The 24,084-nt window shown below is 48.8% G+C and overlaps 1 protein-coding gene across 2 annotated transcripts in view; it reads right to left on the bottom strand.

Annotated features, from left to right (window-relative positions):
* Window positions 1-23,364, bottom strand: part of LOC130355628 (lanC-like protein 3) — a 113,873-nt gene extending 90,509 nt beyond the window's left edge. Inside the window, exon 1 of one of the 2 annotated variants that reach the window (XM_056556009.1) lies at window positions 22,674-23,364. In XM_056556009.1, the coding sequence (XP_056411984.1) occupies window positions 22,674-23,204 (531 nt within the window). In that variant the 5' untranslated portion in view covers window positions 23,205-23,364. The remainder of the gene's footprint in view (window positions 1-22,673) is intronic. The other variant, XM_056556008.1, reaches the window with a different exon arrangement.
* Window positions 23,365-24,084: the final 720 nt, after the last annotated feature.

Genomic DNA, 24,084 nt, shown 5'->3' with positions numbered 1-24,084 from the left:
TGGCAGGTCAATCAGTCTGCTGTGTGAGCCGGGAGTGTTACAGGGCAGGCAGTTGTCAGCTCTAAGGAGTGAGGGAAGAAGTTCCCACATGAAATGCTAACCCAAGGGAAGGCCCTCTCCTCCTCAGTGAGTGTATGCAGTGTGAGTTTAAACACACTGACTGGATCAGCACCAAGTTAAGGCCCATTCACATTATGGAATCTCCGCCCGGAAATGTGCTGTCTCCGTAGATAGCAATGCATTTTCAAACGAATTCTGCCGAAAGAATAAACATTTATTCTTTTGGCAGAGTTTGGGATCCAGCTTCCAATGTATAAAATGTTGGCCCAAACATTGTCACTGTTCGACTATGATTAATCTATTGAAATTAATGGATAAGGTGTGGAAACCCTCTGGTATACATTGGCATATCATTCTGCTGGTTTGCCATCATATATCACAAAATATGCTGTAGAATAGATGTGAACATGTCCATAGCTCCAGTTTGTACAGGGGTCTAATGTAATACAGAAATGTAGGTGCACTACTGTGGTAGATGTATACAATGACATTGGCTATCCCTCAACACTGATGTTAAAATTGAGACATTCGCCAGTATATCCTCATATGAAGGACATACCAGAGCCCGCACACCAATGCCAAGGTTTCTCAAGTCCCTGCCTGTGTCCCCTCATTCCTCCCAGCCGCTTAAAACTAAATTATGAGAACAACATTTAGTTTGAACCTACACATGTTGGAAATGCAGATGTGGTTCATTATTATAAGAGTATTAACATTGGTATGCTTTGTATGCTTAGTGAATACTAAGATAATATACAGTTTACAAGTTGAATCTCAATTGTTGACTTGTATCTTTAACAATGGTCTCCCGTTGAGTTGCATGTTGTGGCATACAGATCAAGCATTATGTTTTCACATTGCATCCATTAAAGTTTTCCATACATTATAAAGTCTAGCAAATATCACATTACACAGTAAAAGCTATCGGGGAGATTTATCAAAACCTGTCTAGAGGAAAAGTTGCTGAAAAATCAGATCGCTTCTTTCACAGGACTTTTCAAAAATGAAAAAAGCGATCTGATTGGTTGCTATGGGCAACTCAGCAACTTTTCCTCTGGACAGGATTTGATAAATCTCCCCCTAAATGTCTTCAAAGGATACTAATCCAAAACATTGCACAGTTTTCTCATTACTCTTATTAAGACTAGTTAGATATCTGCCCCTGTTGGAAACCCATCTTTGGAGAACCTGACATGTTATACTGACATCCTAGAACTGTAATATGTCTAAACTTTTGTTTCAATGATAGCTACGCTTTAAATCAAATGGTCCTGAACATGACAGGCCAACAATATTTGTATGCAAAGAAGAAACCTCTGCCCCCCCCCCCCTTCACAATTGGCATAATGAAGGGGCCGCTCCACTGTTTTAAAAGACATCTTAGACCACGTTATGCAATGCAACTCAATGCAAGTCTATGGAAGGGGTGTGACAACCGTGGTCATGAGGTTTCAGACTCTGAGCCTCCAGCACTGCGTGGAGCTCACACAGGTGAGTGCTGCATGAGAGATTGCAGGGGTCCCCACCGGGGGCCCCTCATGAACAGACATCTTATCCCCTTTCCTTTGGATAGAAGATAAGATGTCTTAGGGCCAGAGTACCCCTTTAAGTACTGTACCCACTTCAATGTTTACACAAAGAAACGGCTATGCCTGGTACTTCAGCTTGCTGCCTTGTGTTCCATTCAAGAAAAAGGGACAAACTGCAGTACTAGGGACAGACAAACTGTAAGAATAGCGCTCTTCTTGAGTAAACAATGGAACTTGACAGGACAGCTAGTGATCACAATGTTTATACATATTTATACTGGATACAGTCTTAATAGCTACAGTTATGGCCGTAAATGTTGGCACCCCCGAAATTTTTCAAGAAAATGAAGTATTTCTCACAGAAAAGGATTGCAGTAACACATGTTTTGCTATACACATGTTTATTCCCTTTGTGTGTATTGGAACTAAACCAAAAAAAGGGAGGAAAAAAAAACTAATTGGACATAATGTCGCCGAACTACAAAAATGGGGTGGACAAAATTATTGGCACCCTTTCAAAATTGTGGATAAATAAGATTATTTCAAGCATGTGATGCTCCTTTAAACTCACCTGGGGCTCTAACAATCTATATTGCAATGAGCTGTATTGTTTTTCAAGAAAGCATTCTATTGCTCTATTTCTGTCAAATGTTTTAATAATTTAATTAAAGTAAGTAAGAAACAGGTGTGGGCAATATAAAAATCACACCTGAAAGCAGATAAAAAGGAGAGAAGTTCAATTAGTCTTTGCAATGTGTGTTTGTGTGTGTCACACTAAGCATGGACAACAGAAAGAGGAGAAGAGAACTGTCTGAGAACTTGAGAACAAAAATTGTGGAAAAATATCATAATCTCAAGGTTACAAGTCCATCTCCAGAGATCTAGATTTGCCTTTGTCCATACGCAACATTATCAAGAAGTTTGCAACCCATGGCACTGTAGCTAATCTCCCTGAGCGTGGAAGGAAGAGAAAAATTGATGAAATGTGTCAACGCAAAATAGTCCGGATGGTGGATAAGCAGCCCCAAACAAGTTCCAAAGATATTCAAGCTGTCCTTCAGACTCAGGGAGCATCAGTGTCAGCGCGAACTATCAGTCGACATTTAAATGAAATGAAAAGCTATGGTAGAGACCCAGGAGGACCCCACTTCTGACACAGAGACATAAAAAAGCAAGACTAAATTTTCCCAAAATGAACTTAAGTAAGCCAAAATCCTTCTGGGAAAATGTCTTGTGGACAGATGAGACCAAGATAGAGCTTTTTGGTAAAGCAAAAAGAAAAGAACACAGTACCTACAGTGAAATATGGTGGAGGTTCAATGATGTTTTGGGGTTGTTTTGCTGCCTATGGCACTGGGTGCCTTGAATGTGAAATCGGAGGATTTCCAACAGATTTTGGGTCGCACTGTACAGCCCAGTGTCACACAAAGGGAATAAACATGTGTACAGCAAAACGTGTTACTGCAATCCTTTTCTGTGAGAAATACTTCATTTTCTAGAAAAATGTTAGGGGTGCCAACATTTACAGCCATGACTGTATCTATTGAGTATGGCTAGAATCCAAAATGTATGAAAGGCATGAGGAGAGTATTAGGCGCGAGGGATAGCAGCATATAAAACAGAAGTAAATCAGAGTGTATGCGCTATACAAGTATGTATCGCACATACAATTCCTCTTAGTAATATGTTCCTTCTGAGTTATCATGGCCAAATGTAATTACTTGAAAGCGTTTTAGGAACATATCAACTAATCCGGTTCATATCAAGGAATCTTGGTCATTAAATGCCAAACTAAAAGAGCATGGAAAACATTAAAAGCTAATGATTCATAGGCGGCGCTGGCCACTAACCTCAAGGATTTCTGATGGAGTCAGCAGTTTTACTACTTAAAATATTGAGTATTGCTCTGTAAAACTATAGCATAATACAGTGTTTCTGCTTTTATTTTTCATGATTTTTGCATCATTAAAAAAAAATGGAATGTGTATAATTTTCAACTGTCGTGATGCTGCTTCTTAGTATTTTATCTACACTGTGCAGCTCTGCATATTCCAGCATAAGGGAATTTTATTTCTCGATGATGCTTTAATAGACTAAAATGTCAAGTGTTTAAGAATGGAGCTTAGTACTTAAAAAACATGGCAGTCTTTTCATATACAACAGATATAGGTAGCCATTCTATCCTTACATTTATTCTGACATTTAAGTGCAAAAAGAGATTGAGGTCATGAAATGTTCCTGTACTTACTGCAAAAACATTTTTTTTTTCAAAAAAATAGCTGTAGGGTGCAAACCTGAATGTCACAGTGGATCTATCACTGCAGCAAGAATTTGTATCAATGGTAGGAAAGCTAAAATGCTACAGTTTGTGGACAAATTATATGTAATTGTGTATATGTATGTATATGTATGTATATGTATATATATATATATATATATATATATATATATATGTGTGTATATGTGTATATATACACACACACACACACACACACTGTATATACACTGTATATAATATTTATGATGCCAAAATCAGAAAGGCTAATATTGTGTAGGTTCCCTTTATGCTCTCAAAATAGCTCTAACCCATTGAGAAATGGACCCTACATGACCTCTGAAGGTGTAGCATGGTATCTGGCTCCAACAAGTTAGCAGCAACTGCTTAAAGGGGTACTCCGGTGGAAAACCTTTTTTTTTTTTTTTTTTTATTCAACTGATGCCAGAAAGTTAAACAGATTTGTAAATGACTTCTATTAAAAAAATCTTAATCCTTCCAGTACTTATTAATGGCTGTTTACTACAGAGGAAATTATTTTCTTTTTGGATTTCTTTTATGTCTCGACCAAAGTGCTCTCTGCTGACACCTCTGTCCATCTCAGGAACTGTCCAGAGCAGGAGAAAATCCCCATAGCAAACATATGCTACTCTGGACAGTTCCTAAAATGAACAGAGGTGTCAACAGAGAGCACTGTGGTCAGACAGAAAAGAACAATTCAATCTCCTCTATAGTATACAACAGCTGATAAGTATTATAAGGATTAAGATTTTTTATAGAGATAATTTACAAATCTGTTTAACATTTTGGCATCAGTTGAATAAAATAAAAATTATAAAAAATAAAAATAAAGTTTTCCACCGGAGTACCCCTTTAAGGTCCTGTACATTTTTGGAGGCCAAGTCAGCACCTTCAACTCCCTTTGGATAGGGGATAAGTTATATACCACTACAGTTTTCCTTTAAGATGTAAGCTGCTAGGCAAACAAGATATTCCTCCCAACTTCCCGCCTAATAGGTAAAGACAGCTAATTAATCCTGTAGAACTGTAGGGGCATCTGGACATACACTAAACGACATGTATCAATGGTTTTCTGGAGTAAATGCATCAAAATAATAATATAGAGAGAGAAGATGGATCTACAATAAATCTGTCTGATCTATGGGTGTCAAATACCATGTGGCACTGATCAGCAGCCTTGACCACACATCTCACCCTGGATGTTTTTAGTTAAAGAACATAACACTACCCCATTAATTGTGCCTGGGTATCCTGGAACTCTGGACCCCATTGTGTTGACTGGACCCACCAATTTGGATGACATCTGCTGACAATCCAGGAGTATGGTTGCTGCCATGTGGCAAAGAACTGAGTGGCAACAAAGTCACCCAGTTTTATGTGTTCTTCTTGCATTTGCCATAAAACCGCAGCACTTTACAGTGAAACCAAATGTATTTTGGCTGAGCCAGAGTGTAAGTTTATAGAAATGTGGAGATGCCGAGGGCGTGGCTTGCCGCGAGCAGAGATGGCCGCCTGAGCTGTGAGCTCCGTAAACCCTGAGGCCATTCATTCGCTTAATTTGCACTCCCAGCCTGTGCTCTCATGCCGAGGGGCACCCGCCGGCGCCGGAAGACCCCGCCATCCTGCACGGACCCTCAACAGCTCCCTGGGGCCATTACACGCTACCTGCGCCAAGTCTCTGCCTCGGCCCCGGCCTCTCCTCCGGCATCACCAGGCCACGAGCGCGCGCTCCGTTCCCGCTCAGTCGGCCCTGCGGTGGTGCGCTCTGCTATTGGATCGGACCTGCCCAGCTACCCTCCTGACTCTACGGGGACCCCTGCACCGTCACCTTTGCTGCCGCTGACTGCTCCGGACCTCGGTGTGCTGCCTGGAGGGACAGTCTGCCCGCCATCTTCCTCTCCCCCTGAGGTGGGGGTGTCTGCAGGGGACCTGGGCTCCATTCTTGTGGATTGCTGCACTGTGGAGGTAGGTGCCTCTCCGGCCCTGTTTCACCCTATACCTCCATCTGGGACTGCCTCTCCTCCTCTGGACCCCCTCATAACATCCTCGGCCCTGCTAGGCCCGGACCCCAGGGACTCAGGGTATTCGCCTGGAGCTGTGCTGTTTAAAGGGCCATCGCCTCAGTTCCTGCCCCATACCCAGACACAGGGCTTGTCACCTACAGTCCCCTTGGCCTCCTTCTCGGCTCCTCAAGTGCCTGGGCCCTCTGCTGGAGTTCCAGGTTCTGACAACCTTGTTGCTGAAGTTGCTGGGACTGATCCCCCTGGGGCCCTTATCCCTTGCACCTCTCCTAAACCGCAGAGGAATATGTCTGCCTCCAGGAACTCGGCTGGGCGCCCTGGGGCACCCACCCCTTGGAACACACTCGCACAGCCTCAGGAGGCTCCTTCTTTGTCTGTTGCGCCCGGTGGCTGGGAGGCTGGCCTGGATTCCGAGTTGGAGTGTTCGGGGGTCCCTGCTCCTATCCCGGCTACCCCTGACCTCTCTCTATTGCTTTCTCAATTACCGACAAAGGGGGACTTCAAGATTCTTATTGCTGAAGTCAGAGAGGCCTGCAGGGCCGAAATAGCGGATATGCGCCAAGATCTCCAACATGTCTCAGGCCGAGTGGACGATTTAGAAGAAGCTCATGACTCTACTAGGTCCTACATTGCTAACCTGCATGAAACCGTCTCTGCTCAATCTGCGTTTCTGGGTGACCTGCATTCGCATGTGGAAGACCTTGACAACAGGGGTAGGAGAAATAATATTAGGGTCCGTGGATTGCCTGAGGCTACCCGGGACGAAGATCTTCATGCTACTCTGGAAGCTATCTTCAACTTGATCCTGGGTGAACCCTCGTCCCACAAGATTGCACTGGATCGAGCCCACCGGGCCCTCCGCCCTCGCCCTACCTCTGGCCCTCCAAGGGATGTGATTTGTTGTGTCAATGACTTTCAACTGAAGGAGAGAATTATGGCTAAATCACGCACCCTTCGGGACTTTGATTTTGATGGGGCACCTATCCAGCTGTTCCAGGATCTCTCCTGGATTACCCTACGTAAGCGCAAGATGTTGCAGCCTCTCCTGTCATCTCTACGCTCGGCACAGATTCCCTACAGATGGTCCTTCCCGTTTGCTCTCCAAGCCCGTCGGGATGGACGCTCTGCAGTTCTACGTTCACATGCTGATATCCCGGAGTTCTGTGCAGTCTTAGATCTCCAAATCCCGAAGCTTCCCGACTGGGCTCTACAACCCCTTCCCCCTCCGCCTCCTCCTGTATGGCAGCCAGTTCGAGGGAAACGTCGTGGAGGTGGTAGGGGCCAGCCTGCTCAATCCTCATCTGGATCACGTCATGACCCTACCTGAAGGATATATTGGAACTAAGTTCTGGGCCCACACGTTCTGTGACTACTTGTCTGGTTCTCGTTTCACCTGGCGGGGTGCTATGTTCTTCAACTTGCAATTTACTATAGTTGTCTTTTACTGCTGCCTCTAAAATAACGGGTGCCCTTCTGGCTCCCTTTGTACAGTAGGGATTTGGCATGGCCTTTGGGTGGAAGGGGTTTCTATTCTTTGGTGTGACCTCCCTCTGATGCGTACTTCCACTTCCCCCAACGAGGCCATGACAAACATAGTAACGCTGTTGTTTATTCTTCTTGCATTATTGATTTGTTTTACTAAGGTCTCCTCTCTGGCTCTAGTGCCAGTGGTTTGTTTACCGTTTTGTATCCCTGTTTGTCTCTCCCTTTTGTCCCCCCCCCTTTTGTGTCCTGCTCTTCCCCTTTCTTTCTGAGTCTCTTCCTGTTCTTTGTCTCTGCTCTTCTTTTAGGTCCAGTACTGAACGATGGTGGTCTTTGGACTCGGGCTGGCCCGCTGATGCGTTTTCTACTTCTCTGAGTGAGTACTTACCATGGCACCTTCCTTACACCACACCTACCCCTCATGGCTAAGTGCGTTTCCCTGAATGTGAAAGGCCTTAACTCCCTCCCTAAAAGGCGTCTCCTACAACGGGAGCTGGTGGCTCTCAAGGCAGATATCGTCTATGTTCAGGAAACGCACTTTGACAAGACGGGCTCCTTTCACTTCCTACAACACCTTTACCCTCAGGTATACATGGCCTCCTCGGACAGGAAGGTAGCGGGAGTAGCTATCCTAGTCTCACGACACTGCCCCTTGCAGGTTTCCTCCTCCTTTGCTGACCCCTCAGGGCGGTTTGTAATTTTATGTGGCACCCTTGGGGGGAAACCTCTGCTACTTTGTAATGTTTATGCCCCGAACTCTGCACAAATCCCCTTCCTCCGACGGGTCTTGAAGCGATTGTCTGCATACCCAACCTCCGCCTGGCTGCTGGGCGGGGACTTTAACTTGTTTTTTTCTCCCTCTGCCGATCGCTACTCCCTAACGGACTCCCCACCGCCTGCCCCTCAGTTGCGTCTCTCTACGCTTTTTCGTCGGTTGGTTCGTTCGGCAGGGCTCTATGACCTCTGGCGTATTAATCATCCATCCGATCGCTCTTTTTCTTTTTATTCCCACCCTCATAAACTCCATACGCGAATTGACTATTTTTTCGGGAACCTCCCAATGCTGCGTATGCTCTCCTCTGCTTCCATGGAACCTATCTCCTGGTCTGATCATGGCCCTGTTCTTGTGTCTTTTTCCCCTTTCACTTCTTTCTCCCGCCGTTGTCATTGGCGTCTCAATGACTCCTTGCTTAAAACTCCTTCTTCCCGGGACTCGATCCTGCATAGCATAACTACTTACTTTGCGGAAAATGAAGGCTCTGTGTCCTCCCAGGCTGTACTATGGGAGGCACATAAAGCGGTGGTCAGAGGCCATTGTATTGCATTGGGCTCTAGACTGAAGCGAGATGCCTTGGCCCGCTCCCGGGAACTTAAGGACCAAATTTCTGCCCTGGAAGCTCTCTTACTAACTAACCCTTCCCTCCCGGTACTGAGGCGGTTGGTAGTTGCACGGTCCCAATTGGGTGACTTGGCCCTTCATAAAGTTGAACGTCAATTGCTTTATGCCAAACAGAGGTTTTATGAAAAGGGCAATAAGGCCCATACAATGCTGGCTAGACGTTTAAGGGATCGTGCGGCTGCTCAGTCTCCTTTTGCCCTGAAGGATGCTGCGGGGACACTACACTATCATCCTAACACCATCTCCTGCCTTCTCCATGATTATTACTCCAAGTTGTACTCTTTACCCTCACAGCTCCCCTCGGATCCGGGAGGGCGTGACGCTGTGTTGGAGACGTTCCTATCCAGGTGCAGCCTTCCGACTCTCTCTGCGTCTGACAGGGAGTCCCTGAACGCTCCCATAGTATTGGAGGAACTCACTGAAATTCTCAAGTCTCTCCCATCTGGGCGCTCTCCAGGACCTGACGGATTCACCTATTTATACTATAAAACCTACTCGTCTGTCCTTCTTCCTCGACTGGTCCCCCTGTTCAATTCTTTTCTACGGGGGGAGGGGATTCCGCAGTCCTTTTTACATTCCTTGATTACGCTGATTCCTAAACCTAATAAAGACCCACATGATTGCTCCAGCTTTAGGCCCATAGCCCTGTTGAACTCGGATCTGAAGTTGTTCTCTAAGATTTTGGCAGCTCGTCTCTGTTGTTTCCTCCCCGCCCTTATTCATAAGGACCAAGTGGGTTTCATCCCCTGTCGTCAGGGAGGCGATAATACTAGAAGGGTTGTCAATCTTATAGATATTGTTAACAAGCGATCTGAACAGGCTTTAATATTGAGCTTGGATGCCGAAAAGGCTTTTGATAGATTGGGCTGGCCATTCATGTTCGCTACTCTACAGAAATTTGGGATCACTGGTGACTTCCTCACTGCGCTGCGGGGTCTCTACTCCTCCCCTACTGCCTCTCTCAAGCTCCCGACTGACTCCTCCCCTCCCTTTACCCTTTATAACGGCACTAGACAGGGATGTCCGTTGTCCCCACTGATTTTTGCCCTTTGCATAGAGCCGCTGGCGGCTCTGATCCGGGGGAGTTCGGATGTCTCTGGAATCTCCCTTCATGGGAAGACCTTTAAGATTTGCCTTTTTGCAGATGACGTTTTACTTACCCTCACTAACCCTCTCTTGTCCTTACCTACGCTGTACAAACTCTTGCATGAGTATGGCTTGGTATCGGGCTATAAGGTCAACCTTTCTAAATCTGAAGCAATGTCTGTAAATCTCCCACCCTCTCTGGTCTCCCTACTTCGCTCTAACTATTCTTTCCGCTGGTCTCCCTCTGCCATTAAATATCTTGGAGTCTCCATCACCCCTACATATGCCTCGCTCTATTCTGTAAATTTCCCTACTTTGTTCAGAGAGCTACGTTCTTTGCTAGAAAAATGGAGATCGCAATACATATCCTTTTTCGGGCGAATTGCTGCGGTTAAAATGACCATCCTTCCTAAATTATTTTTTCGAAACGTTACCGGTGCGGGTTCCGTTGGCTATGCTACGGTCCTTTCAGTCGGCTATTTTCCGGTTCATTTGGGACGCTAAAAGACATAGGCTCCCTATGACGGTCATGATGGCGAACCGAGTTTCTGGAGGTCTGGGGGTCCCAGATGTCACAAAATATTATTGGGCCGCACACCTCCGTCACCTAGCTGCATGGTCTACTCACTTTGCTTATAGTAAATGGATGGAACTTGAAAAATTATGGTTGGCACCTGTCCATCCTAATTCTTTCCTATGGTCCTTCCCGCTTCCGTCCCCTGCATGCACCCTTTTAGGTCCTATGTCTTTCACGAGATATGTCTGGACTTATTGTTCCAGGCGATTCCGACTCCTGTCCCCTTTCTCCCCAATGCAGTCTTTTCTCTACCACCCTGACTTCCCTCCTGGAGGCACCTCACTTATGGTTCGGGAATGGGGCTCGAGAGGTTTGTTCTGCTGGGCTGATGTGGTACATCCTATTACTCGGACTCTTCTGTCTTTTGATGACCTGAAATCTCGTTGGGAACTCCCAGTCTCTGCGTTCACTCACTATACCCAGCTCCGACATTACCTATCCTCTCAGAGGGGCTCGCTAGTGGTTTCGCTCCCTACGAGTTTTGAGAGGTTGTGTAGGAGTGGACCACAGACGAAGGGACTGCTCTCGAGTATTTACTCCCTTTTAATCTCCCCCGTGGACGGAACCCCCCCCTCCCACCGTTATATGGGTCGCTGGGAGGAAGTCCTTAACACTTCTATTACAATTCCTCAGTGGAGGGTAATTTGGGATAGGGCTTCTCGGGCCTCCATATGTACAGCTTACAAAGAGACACAATACAAATTGCTTATGGGTTGGTACCATACCCCTGTCCTCCTCAATAAATTGAACCCTGACATCCCCCCGCAATGTTGGCGATGTGGTGTGGGACTGGGGGACACTTACCATATATTCTGGTCCTGTCCGCTGATCTCTCAATTTTGGGTAATGGTGCAGCGGCTTATCCGTGACATATTGGGAGTTGGGGTGCCCCTAGACCCTTTAATCTATCTCTTACATTTGTCGACTAGGGCCTTGTCTGGTCGACCATTTAAGCTATTTCTACACATCGTCCTGGCAGCGAAAACTCTCATTGCAAAACATTGGAAACAGACTTCCCCCCCGTCTGAGGGTGAACTCCTGGCCCGGGTCCGTGAAATTCGCTCTATGGAATCTCTTACTGCCTCTTTGAATAACACTATCTCACAATTTCTTTCAGTATGGGACCCATGGGACAGATTCACGGATAGGCAACCTCCTTGATCTTTTAGCTCCTTTTGGACCTTTTCCTCTCTTCTTGCTTCTCTCAACCCACTTTCCTATTTCTTTGTACGTTTCCTTTTCTGTTCCCTCGCCCCTCTGTTTGACGTTGTTGTCTTAGTCACCCTCTCCACCCCCCCCCCCTCATGTCTAGGACTACTTGATCCAAATGTGCGGTTGTTAACTATAACATTACTGTGTCACAGTTGTGACTACCTGACTTGATTGTTGTGATTTGGATTATTACTTGCTTGCATTTCTCATTTACTGTGGGGTACGTCACCCCGATCATTCCTACTGGTGTGTATTTTTCTGTCTGAATATAATAAAAATTTACAGTTGAAAAAAAAAAAAAAGAAAAAAAAAAAAGAAATGTGGAGATGCCAGCATACTACTATATGAGCCTATAGATGGCAGCCACTTACCTCTACAATAACCATCAATGAAGACAGAGATCAAAAAAACATCACCAACATGATTTACTTAATGTCTGATATCATCTGCTGACCTTCAGAGACACCACCTGTGCCCGAAGTACAGTAAGTGCCCACATGATGGTGTGGCTGCATATGGTGGATGTCCATTTTAAAGTATAATTTGGCTGTATATATGTTACGCCGAGCGCTCCGGGTCCCCGCTCCTCCCCGGAGCGCTCGCTTCTCTCTCGCTACCGCAGCGCTCCGAGCAGCTCCACTGACCCGGTGCGCTGCGATACCGTCTCCAGCCGGGATGCGATTCGCGATGCGGGTAGCGCCCGCTCGCGATGCGCATCCCGGCTCCCGTACCTGACTCGCTCTCCGTCTGTCCTGTCCCGGCGCGCGCGGCCCCGCTCCCTAGGGCGCGCGCGCGCCGGGTCTCTGCGATTTAAAGGGCCACTGCGCCGCTGATTGGCGCAGTGGTTCCAATTAGTGTGTTCACCTGTGCACTCCCTATTTATACCTCACTTCCCCTTCACTCCCTCGCCGGATCTTGTTGCCATTGTGCCAGTGAAAGCGTTTCCTTGTGTGTTCCTAGCCTGTGTTCCAGACCTCCTGCCGTTGCCCCCGACTACGATCCTTGCTGCCTGCCCCGACCTTCTGCTACGTCCGACCTTGCTTCTGTCTACTCCCTTGTACCGCGCCTATCTTCAGCAGTCAGAGAGGTTGAGCCGTTGCTAGTGGATACGACCTGGTCACTACCGCCGCAGCAAGACCATCCCGCTTTGCGGCGGGCTCTGGTGAAAACCAGTAGTGACTTAGAACCGATCCACTAGCACGGTCCACGCCAATCCCTCTCTGGCACAGAGGATCCACTACCTGCCAGCCGGCATCGTGACAGTAGATCCGGCCATGGATCCCGCTGAAGTTCCTCTGCCAGTTGTCGCCGACCTCACCACGGTGGTCGCCCAGCAGTCACAACAGATAGCGCAACAAGGCCAACAGCTGTCTCAACTGACCGTGATGCTACAGCAGCTACTACCACAGCTTCAGCAATCATCTCCTCCGCCAGCTCCTGCACCTCCTCCGCAGCGAGTGGCCGCTTCTGGTCTACGACTATCCTTGCCGGATAAATTTGATGGGGACTCTAAATTCTGCCGTGGCTTTCTTTCCCAATGTTCCCTGCACTTGGAGATGATGTCGGACCAGTTCCCTACTGAAAGGTCTAAGGTGGCTTTCGTAGTCAGCCTTCTGTCTGGAAAAGCTCTGTCATGGGCCACACCGCTCTGGGACCGCAATGACCCCGTCACTGCCTCTATACACTCCTTCTTCTCAGAAATTCGAAGTGTCTTTGAGGAACCTGCCCGAGCCTCTTCTGCTGAGACTGCCCTGTTGAACCTGGTCCAGGGTAATTCTTCCGTTGGCGAGTACGCCGTACAATTCCGTACTCTTGCTTCAGAATTATCCTGGAATAATGAGGCCCTCTGCGCGACCTTTAAAAAAGGCCTATCCAGCAACATTAAAGATGTTCTGGCCGCACGAGAAATCCCTGCTAACCTACATGAACTCATCCATCTTGCCACTCGCATTGACATGCGTTTTTCCGAAAGGCGTCAGGAGCTCCGCCAGGATATGGACTTTGTTCGCACAAGACGTTTTTTCTCCCCGGCTCCTCTCTCCTCTGGTCCCCTGCAATCCGTTCCTGTGCCTCCCGCCGTGGAGGCTATGCAGGTCGACCGGTCTCGCCTGACACCTCAAGAGAGGACACGACGCCGCATGGAGAATCTCTGTCTGTACTGTGCCAGTACCGAACACTTCCTGAAGGATTGTCCTATCCGTCCTCCCCGCCTGGAAAGACGTACGCTGACTCCGCACAAAGGTGAGACAGTCCTTGATGTCTACTCTGCTTCTCCACGTCTTACTGTGCCTGTGCGGATATCTGCCTCTGCCTTCTCCTTCTCTACTATGGCCTTCTTGGATTCCGGATCTGCAGGAAATTTTGTTTTGGCCTCTCTCGTCAACAGGTTCAACATCCCAGTGACCAGTCTCGCCAGACCCCTCTACATCAATTGTGTAAACAATGAAAGATTGGACTGTACCATACGTTTCCGCACGGAGCCCCTTCTAATGTGCATCGGACCTCATCACGAGAAGATTGAATTTTTGGTCCTCCCCAATTGCACTTCCGAAATCCTCCTTGGACTACCCTGGCTTCAACTCCATTCCCCAACCCTGGATTGGTCCACTGGGGAGATCAAGAGTTGGGGGCCCTCTTGTTTCAAGGACTGCCTAAAACCGGTTCCCAGTACCCCTTGCCGTGACTCTGTGGTTCCCCCTGTAACCGGTCTCCCTAAGGCCTATATGGACTTTGCGGATGTTTTTTGCAAAAAACAAGCTGAGACTCTACCTCCTCACAGGCCTTATGATTGTCCTATTGACCTCCTCCCGGGCACTACTCCACCCCGGGGCAGAATCTATCCTCTGTCCGCCCCAGAGACTCTTGCTATGTCGGAGTACATCCAGGAAAATTTAAAAAAAGGCTTTATCCGTAAATCCTCCTCTCCTGCCGGAGCCGGATTTTTCTTTGTGTCCAAAAAAGATGGCTCTCTACGCCCTTGCATTGACTACCGCGGTCTTAATAAAATCACGATAAAGAACCGCTACCCCCTACCCCTCATCTCTGAACTCTTTGATCGCCTCCAAGGTGCCCACATCTTTACCAAACTGGACTTAAGAGGTGCTTATAATCTCATCCGCATCAGAGAGGGGGATGAATGGAAAACGGCATTTAACACTAGAGATGGACACTTTGAGTATCTGGTCATGCCCTTTGGCCTGTGCAACGCCCCTGCCGTCTTCCAAGACTTTGTTAATGAAATTTTTCGTGATCTCTTATACTCCTGTGTTGTTGTATATCTGGACGATATCCTGATTTTTTCTGCCAATCTAGAAGAACACCGCCAGCATGTCCGTATGGTTCTTCAGAGACTTCGTGACAATCAAATTTATGCCAAGATAGAGAAATGTCTGTTTGAATGCCAATCTCTTCCTTTCCTAGGATACTTGGTCTCTGGCCAGGGACTACAAATGGATCCAGACAAACTCTCTGCCGTCTTAGATTGGCCACGCCCCTCCGGACTCCGTGCTATCCAACGTTTTTTGGGGTTCGCCAATTATTACAGGCAATTTATTCCACATTTTTCTACCGTTGTGGCCCCTATCGTGGCTTTAACCAAAAAAAATGCCAATCCCAAGTCTTGGCCTCCTCAAGCGGAAGACGCCTTTAAACGGCTCAAGTCTGCCTTTTCTTCGGCTCCCGTGCTCTCCAGACCTGATCCATCTAAACCCTTCCTATTGGAGGTTGATGCCTCCTCTGTAGGAGCTGGAGCAGTCCTTCTACAAAAAAATTCTTCCGGGCATGCTGTTACTTGTGGGTTTTTTTCTAGGACCTTCTCTTCGGCGGAGAGGAACTACTCCATCGGGGATCGAGAGCTTCTAGCCATTAAATTAGCACTTGAGGAATGGAGGCATCTGCTGGAGGGATCAAGATTTCCTGTTATTATTTACACCGATCACAAGAACCTCTCCTATCTCCAGTCTGCCCAACGGCTGAATCCTCGCCAGGCCAGGTGGTCTCTGTTCTTTGCCCGATTTAATTTTGAAATTCACTTTCGGCCTGCCGATAAGAACATTAGGGCCGATGCTCTCTCTCGTTCCTCGGATGCCTCGGAAGTTGAACTCTCTCCGCAACACATCATTCCTCCTGACTGCCTGATCTCCACTTCTCCAGCCTCCATCAGGCAAACTCCTCCAGGAAAGACCTTCGTCTCTCCACGCCAACGCCTCGGAATCCTCAAATGGGGTCACTCCTCCCATCTCGCAGGTCATACAGGCATCAAGAAATCTGTGCAACTCATCTCTCGCTTCTATTGGTGGCCGACTCTGGAGACGGATGTCGTGGACTTTGTGCGAGCCTGCACTGTCTGTGCTCGGGATAAGACTCCTCGCCAGAAGCCCGCTGGTTTTCTTCATCCTCTGCCTGTCCCCGAACAGCCTTGGTCTCTGATTGGTATGGATTTTATTACAGACCTACCCCCATCCCGTGGCAACACTGTTGTTTGGGTGGTCGTTGATCGATTCTCCAAGATGGCACATTTCATCCCTCTTCCTGGTCTTCCTTCAGCGCCTCAGTTGGCTAAACAATTTTTTGTACACATTTTTCGTCTTCACGGGTTGCCCACACAAATAGTCTCGGATAGAGGCGTCCAATTCGTGTCAAAATTCTGGAGGGCTCTCTGTAAACAACTCAAGATTAAATTAAACTTTTCTTCTGCATATCATCCTCAATCCAATGGACAAGTAGAAAGAATTAACCAGGTCTTGGGTGATTATTTACGACATTTTGTTTCCTCCCGCCAGGATGATTGGGCAGATCTTCTACCATGGGCCGAATTCTCGTATAACTTTAGAGTCTCTGAATCTTCCTCCAAATCCCCATTTTTCGTGGTGTACGGCCGTCACCCTCTTCCCCCCCTCCCTACTCCCTTGCCCTCTGGTTTGCCCGCTGTAGATGAAGTGACTCCTGATCTTTCCACCATATGGAAAGAGACCCAAGTTTCTCTTTTACAGGCTTCATCTCGCATGAAAAAGTTTGCCGATAAGAAAAGAAGAGCTCCCCCCATTTTTGCTCCCGGAGACAAGGTATGGCTCTCCGCTAAATATGTCCGCTTTCGTGTCCCCAGTTACAAACTGGGTCCACGCTATCTTGGTCCCTTCAAAGTCTTGTGCCAAATTAATCCTGTCTCTTACAAACTTCTTCTTCCTCCTTCTCTCCGTATTCCTAATGCCTTTCATGTCTCTCTTCTTAAACCACTCATCATCAACCGTTTCTCTCCCAAATTAGTTTCTCCCACTCCTGTCTCCGGTTCTTCTGACGTCTTCTCAGTGAAAGAGATACTGGCCTCCAAGACGGTCAGAGGAAAAAAGTTATTTTTGGTGGATTGGGAGGGCTGTGGACCTGAAGAGAGATCCTGGGAACCTGAGGACAACATCCTAGACAAAAGTCTGCTCCTCAGGTTCTCAGGCTCTAAGAAGAGGGGGAGACCCAAGGGGGGGGGGTACTGTTACGCCGAGCGCTCCGGGTCCCCGCTCCTCCCCGGAGCGCTCGCTTCTCTCTCGCTACCGCAGCGCTCCGGGCAGCTCCACTGACCCGGTGCGCTGCGATACCGTCTCCAGCCGGGATGCGATTCGCGATGCGGGTAGCGCCCGCTCGCGATGCGCATCCCGGCTCCCGTACCTGACTCGCTCTCCGTCTGTCCTGTCCCGGCGCGCGCGGCCCCGCTCCCTAGGGCGCGCGCGCGCCGGGTCTCTGCGATTTAAAGGGCCACTGCGCCGCTGATTGGCGCAGTGGTTCCAATTAGTGTGTTCACCTGTGCACTCCCTATTTATACCTCACTTCCCCTTCACTCCCTCGCCGGATCTTGTTGCCATTGTGCCAGTGAAAGCGTTTCCTTGTGTGTTCCTAGCCTGTGTTCCAGACCTCCTGCCGTTGCCCCCGACTACGATCCTTGCTGCCTGCCCCGACCTTCTGCTACGTCCGACCTTGCTTCTGTCTACTCCCTTGTACCGCGCCTATCTTCAGCAGTCAGAGAGGTTGAGCCGTTGCTAGTGGATACGACCTGGTCACTACCGCCGCAGCAAGACCATCCCGCTTTGCGGCGGGCTCTGGTGAAAACCAGTAGTGACTTAGAACCGATCCACTAGCACGGTCCACGCCAATCCCTCTCTGGCACAGAGGATCCACTACCTGCCAGCCGGCATCGTGACAATATAGTGGGTGCCCACATGACGGTGTGGTCTGGTTGTATATGGTGGGTGTACACATTACAGTGTGGTGTGGCTGTATATGTTGGGTACCCACATGAAGGTGTGGTCTGGCCGTATATAGAGGCTGACAACATAATGTGTGGTCCAGATGTATATGGTGGGTGCCTACATGACCGTATGGTGTGGCTGTATATAGTGGGTGCCCACATGATGGTGTGGTCTGGCCGTATATAGAGGCTGACAACATAATGTGTGGTCCAGATGTATATGGTGGGTGCCAACATGACCGTATGGTGTGGCTGTATATAGTGGGTGCCCACATGACGGTGTGGTCTGGTTGTATATGGTGGGTGTACACATTAGTGTGGTGTGCCTGTATATGGTGGGTGCCCACATGACCGTATGGTGTGGCTGTATATGGTGGGTGCCAACATGACCGTATGGTGTGGCTGTGTATGGTGGGTGCCAACATGACTGTATGGTGTGCCTGTATATGGTGGGTGCCAACATGACCGTATGGTGTGGCTGTATATGGTGGGTGCCCACATGACCGTATGGTGTGGCTGTATATGGTGGGTGCCCACATGACCGTATGGTGTGGCTGTATATGGTGGGTGCCAACATGACCGTATGGTGTGGCTGTATATGGTGGGTGCCAACATGACCGTATGGTGTGGCTGTATATGGTGGGTGCCGCACATGACAGTGTGGCATGGCTGTATATCGTAGGTGCCCACATGATTGTGTGGTGTGGCTGTATATTAGAGCTGCACGATATATCGCAAATGCAATCGAAACGCGATTTTAGCTTTTTGTGATATAGCGATACGCCCCCCTGGGAAAACTTGCGATTATCTGCTCGGGCCGGCTCCTGTGTGCTGCTGCAGGCGGGGGCCGGCCAGAGAAGGTAAAAACAAATTAAAATACTAAAAGTCAGTGTTTCCCAACCAGGGTGCCTCCAATTGTTGCAAAACTACACCTCCCAGCATGCCCGGACTGGCAAAGGCTGTCTGGGCATCCTGGTAATTGTAATTTCACAACAGCTGAAGGCACCCTGGTAGAAAAACACTGAGCTAAGTAAAAGGGCGCAGGGAGAAAAATAAAAATAAAAAGATTGTGTGAAGGGGGGGGGGGGGAGAGAATGTGACAAGGGAGAGGAGAATGTGACAAGGGAGAGGAGAATGTAACGGGGGGAATCTGACAAGGGGAGGAGAATGTGACAAGGGGGGGGAATGTGACAAGGGGGAGGAGAATGTGACAAAGGGGAGAATGTGACAAGGGGAGGAGAATGTGACAAGGGGGGAATGTGACAAGGGGAGGAGAATGTGACAAGGGGGGAATGTGACAAGGGGAGGAGAATGTGACAAAGGGGAGAATGTGACAAGGGGAGGAGAATGTGACAAGGGGGGAATGTGACAAGGGGAGGAGAATGTGACAAGGGGGGAATATGACAAGGGGAGGAGAATGTGACAAGGGGAGGAGAATGTGACAAGGGGGGAATATGACAAGGGGAGGAGAATGTGACAAGGGGAGGAGAATGTGACAAGGGGGGGGAATGTGACAAGGGGAGGAGAATGTGACAAGGGGGGAATATGACAAGGGGAAGAGAATGTGACAAGGGGAGGAGAATGTGACAAGGGGGGAATGTGACAAGGGGAGGAGAATGTGACAAGGGGGGAGAATGTGATATGGGGGGAGAATGTGACAGGGGGAATGTGACAAGGGGAGGAGAATGTGATATGGGGGGGAGAATGTGACGGGGGAGGAGAATGTGTGGCCCTATATGGTGGGTTTCCACATGAAGGTCTAGTCTGGCTGTAGATGGTGGGTGCCCACATGAGGTGTAGTCTGGCTGTATATGGTGGGTGCCCACATGAGGTGTAGTCTGGCTGTATATGGTTGGTTCCCACATGAGGTGTAGTCTGGCTGTATATGGTGGGTGCCCACATGACGGTGTGGCTTTATATGTTGGGTGCGCACATGACAGTGTGGCATGGCTGTATATCGTAGGTAACCACATGACAGTGTAGTCTGGCTGTATATGGTGGGTGTCTACATGACTGTGTGGTTGTACCTGGTGGGTGCTCTCATGATGCTTTGATATGGCTGTAAATGGTGGGTGCCCACATGACAGTGTAGTCTGGCTGTATATGGTGAGTGCCCACATGTTAGTGTGGTATGGCTGAATATATTGTAAGTACCCACATGATGGTGTGGTCTGGCTCTATATGGTGGGTTCCCTCAGGACACTGTGGTCTGGCTATAAATGGTGTCCACATGAAGGTGTGGCCCTATATAGTGGGTGCCCACATGACTGTGTAATCTGGCTGTATATGGTAGGTGAATGTAGCGCAAGAAATTAATATTGGGGTCCACGCATTCCCCAGGTTATAATGAGCATCCAGCATCAAATTCAGATAAATATGAGCAAAGGCCAAGCTCAGGATGTGCAATAAAACTTAACTTTTAATTAGTCAATATTAATAGAGTACTAGAAGACAAGTGATGAATAATGATACGGTCAAGATAAATACTGGTCAGTCCTCGGGCTCTGCAGGGCCCAGCCAGCCCAGTCTGACCTATCACCTAGGGTGCGCATAAAAGTGATCCAACAGGGTGAGCAATTTCATATACCACAACGCGTTTCTACCTACTGGTTTATAGCAGGTGTCATCAGGAGGTATCAACAATAATAGCAAATATAGAGACCGACATACTAGGACTTATAGTGTATAGTCCTATATGAAACTAATATTCTGTTAAGAACCAGACCTCTAATAAAATGAGTGATGCAGTTTTTAGTGACCAAGGAGCCTGCAAATAAAGAAGCAAATGACTCTCCCTACATAGGTTGCTCAGTTTGAGCCAGTTCACAATGTGACATAGAATCATATCCGTGAATCCTGTGGGGGAGAAAGGCTATCCCTGCTAATCACTAATATGTCACACATGGTCTGTGGCAGATCTCAGCAGAGTTCCCGGTTTCCACGGTTAGCTGATCTGTAGAGCGTGTAGACGCTTCCCTGTCTATAGCAGGGTACCGGAGGTGTCCGGATCCTCTCGCCTACTGCGACGAGAACTGGCGTCTGCCAGAGTTTCATATAGGACTATACACTATAAGTCCTAGTATGTCGGTCTCTATATTTGCTATTATTGTTGATACCTCCTGATGACACCTGCTATAAACCAGTAGGTAGAAACGCGTTGTGGTATATGAAATTGCTCACCCTGTGGTGTCACTTTTATGCGCACCCTAGGTGATAGGTCAGACTGGGCTGGCTGGGCCCTGCAGAGCCCGAGGACTGACCAGTATTTATCTTGACCGTATCATTATACATCACTTGTCTTCTAGTACTCTATTAATATTGACTAATTAAAAGTTAAGTTTTATTGCACATCCTGAGCTTGGCCTTTGCTCATATTTATCTGGATATGGTGGGTGCCCACATGACGGTGTAGTCCGGCTGGATATGGTGGGTGCCCACATGACTGTGTAGTCTGGCTGTATATGGTAGGTGCCCACATGAGGTGTAGTGTGGCTGATTATAGTAGGTGTCCACGTGAGGTGTAGTCCAGCTGTATATGGTGGGTGTCCACATGAGGTGTAGTCCGGCTCTATATGGTGGGTGTCCACATGAGGTGTAGTCTGGCTGATTATAGTAGGTGTCCACATGAGGTGTAGTCTGGCTGTATATGGTGGGTGCCCACATGACAGTGTAGTCTGGCTGTATATGGTAGGTGTCCATATGAGGTGTAGTCTGGCTGTATATGGTAGGTGCCCACATGACAGTGTAGTCTGGCTGTATATGGTAAGTGCCCACTTGACGGTGTAGTCTGGCTGTATATGGTGCGTGCCCACATGAGGTGTAGTCTGGCTGTATATGGTGGGTGCCCACATAATGGTGTAGTCTGGCTGATTATAGTAGGTGCCCACATGAAGGTGTAGTCTGGGTGTATATGGTGGGTGCCCACATGACAGTGTAGTCTGGCTGTATATGGTAGGTGCCCACATGACGGTGTAGTCTGGGTGTATATGGTGGGTGCCCACATGACAGTGTAGTCTGGGTGTATATGGTTGGTGCCCACATGACGGTGTGGTCTGGCTGTATATGGTGGGTGCCCACATGACGGTGTGGTCTGGCTGTATATGGTAGGTGCCCACATGGCGGTGTAGTCTGGCTGTATATGGTGGTTGCCCACATAAGGTGTAGTCTGGCTGTATATAGTAGGTGCCCACATGACAGTGTAGTCTGGCTGATTATAGTAGGTGCCCACATGACGGTGTAGTCTGGGTGTATATGGTGGGTGCCCACATGACGGTGTGGTCTGGGAGTATACAGTGGGTGCCCACATGACAGTGTAGTCTGGCTGATTATAGTAGGTGCCCACATGACGGTGTAGTCTGGGTGTATGTGGTGGGTGCCCACATGACAGTGTGGTCTGGGAGTATACAGTGGGTGCCCACATGACGGTGTAGTCTGGCTGATTATAGTAGGTGCCCACATGACGGTGTAGTCTGGGTGTATGTGGTGGGTGCCCACATGACAGTGTGGTCTGGGAGTATACAGTGGGTGCCCACATGACAGTGTAGTCTGGCTGATTATAGTAGGTGCCCACATGACGGTGTAGTCTGGGTGTATATGGTGGGTGCCCACATGACAGTGTGGTCTGGGAGTATACAGTGGGTGCCCACATGACGGTGTAGTCTGGCTGATTATAGTAGGTGCCCACATGACGGTGTAGTCTGGGTGTATAAGGTGGGTGCCCACATGACAGTGTGGTCTGGGAATATACAGTGGGTGCCCACAGGTTGACCTTCTCACCTCCATGCCCAGCTTCTGCTTCAGGACCATGGCAGCGCACAGGTATCCGCTCCTGCCCACGAACAGCTCGTCGGAGCCGCACTCCAGGAAGCCGAGCGGCACACACACGTCGCACAGCGCCCGGAACCTGTTCAGCATCTCGCCGCAGTCCTCTCGCCCCAGCTCCTTGTAGATAAGAGCGGCCGCAGCGTACACCCCAGCGCCGCCCAGCAGGAAGGAGGCGCGGGTCTCCCGGTCCTGCTCCAGGTCATAGTAAAACACACAAGACTCTATGATGGAGCCCGCACGGCGCAGGTAGCTGTCCCTCTGGGCGCTAAACAGCGGGCACTGGGAGACGTGGTACAGCATGTATGCCACCCCGGCCAGCCCTCCGTGCAGCCCGCCCTCCTGTCCTCCCTGTGCCGGTAGCTGCCCCAGGATGCGCTCTATCGTCTTCAGGATGAACGGAGCCCCCAGCTCGCTGCTCTGCCCGGGGACCAGGCTGCCCCTGTAGTCGGAGAAGCGGTTGGTGAAGCAGCGCTTGTTCTCCATCCTGTGAGCGGCTAGCGGGTGATGCCCGGGCTAGGTGGCTGGAGCAGTGTGCCCGCAGAGGCTGCTGCTGGCGGAGCTGTCACTGGATGAGCAGACGCTACATGCTGGAGCGGGGCGGAGCGCGCCACACACGGGAGGCGGGAGGTCACACTGCCATGCCGCACTCCATCACCAGGCTTCATTCTATGGGCTGTCAGCAATGGACATGACACCACAAGTGTGACTGGAGACAGCAAGGACACAGGCCAGCACCACACAGGACCACTGCATGACGTCACAATAGCTCACCTGACTGAACCTCACTAGTGATGTCACAGCAGCTCACCTGGCTGTACTTTACTAGTGATGTCACAGCAGATCACCTGACTGTACTTTACTAGTGATGTCACAGCAGATCACCTGGCTGTACTTTACTAGTGATGTCACAGCAGCTCACCTGGCTGTACTTTACTAGTGATGTCACAGCAGCTCACCTGACTGAACCTTACTAGTGATGTCACAGCAGCTCACCTGACTGAATCTTACTAGTGATGTCACAGCAGCTCACCTGACTGTACTTTACTAGTGATGTCACAGCAGCTCACCTGACTGGACCTTACTAGTGATGTCACAGCAGATCACCTGACTGAACCTTACTAGTGATGTCACAGCAGCTCACCTGACTGAACCTTACTAGTGATGTCAAAGCAGCTCACCTGACTGAACCTTACTAGTGATGTCACAGCAGCTCACCTGACTGAACCTTACTAGTGATGTCACAGCAGCTCACCTGACTGTACTTTACTAGTGATGTCACAGCAGCTCACCTGACTGAACTTTACTAGTGATGTCACAGCAGCTCACCTGACTGAATCTTACTAGTGATGTCACAGCAGCTCAC

This window comes from Hyla sarda, chromosome 2 (assembly GCF_029499605.1).
Source record: "Hyla sarda isolate aHylSar1 chromosome 2, aHylSar1.hap1, whole genome shotgun sequence".
NCBI classification, from domain to species: Eukaryota; Metazoa; Chordata; class Amphibia; order Anura; family Hylidae; genus Hyla; species Hyla sarda.
The sequence above is the reverse complement of the archived record's forward strand: the minus strand, read 5'-3'. Positions and strand labels throughout refer to the sequence as shown.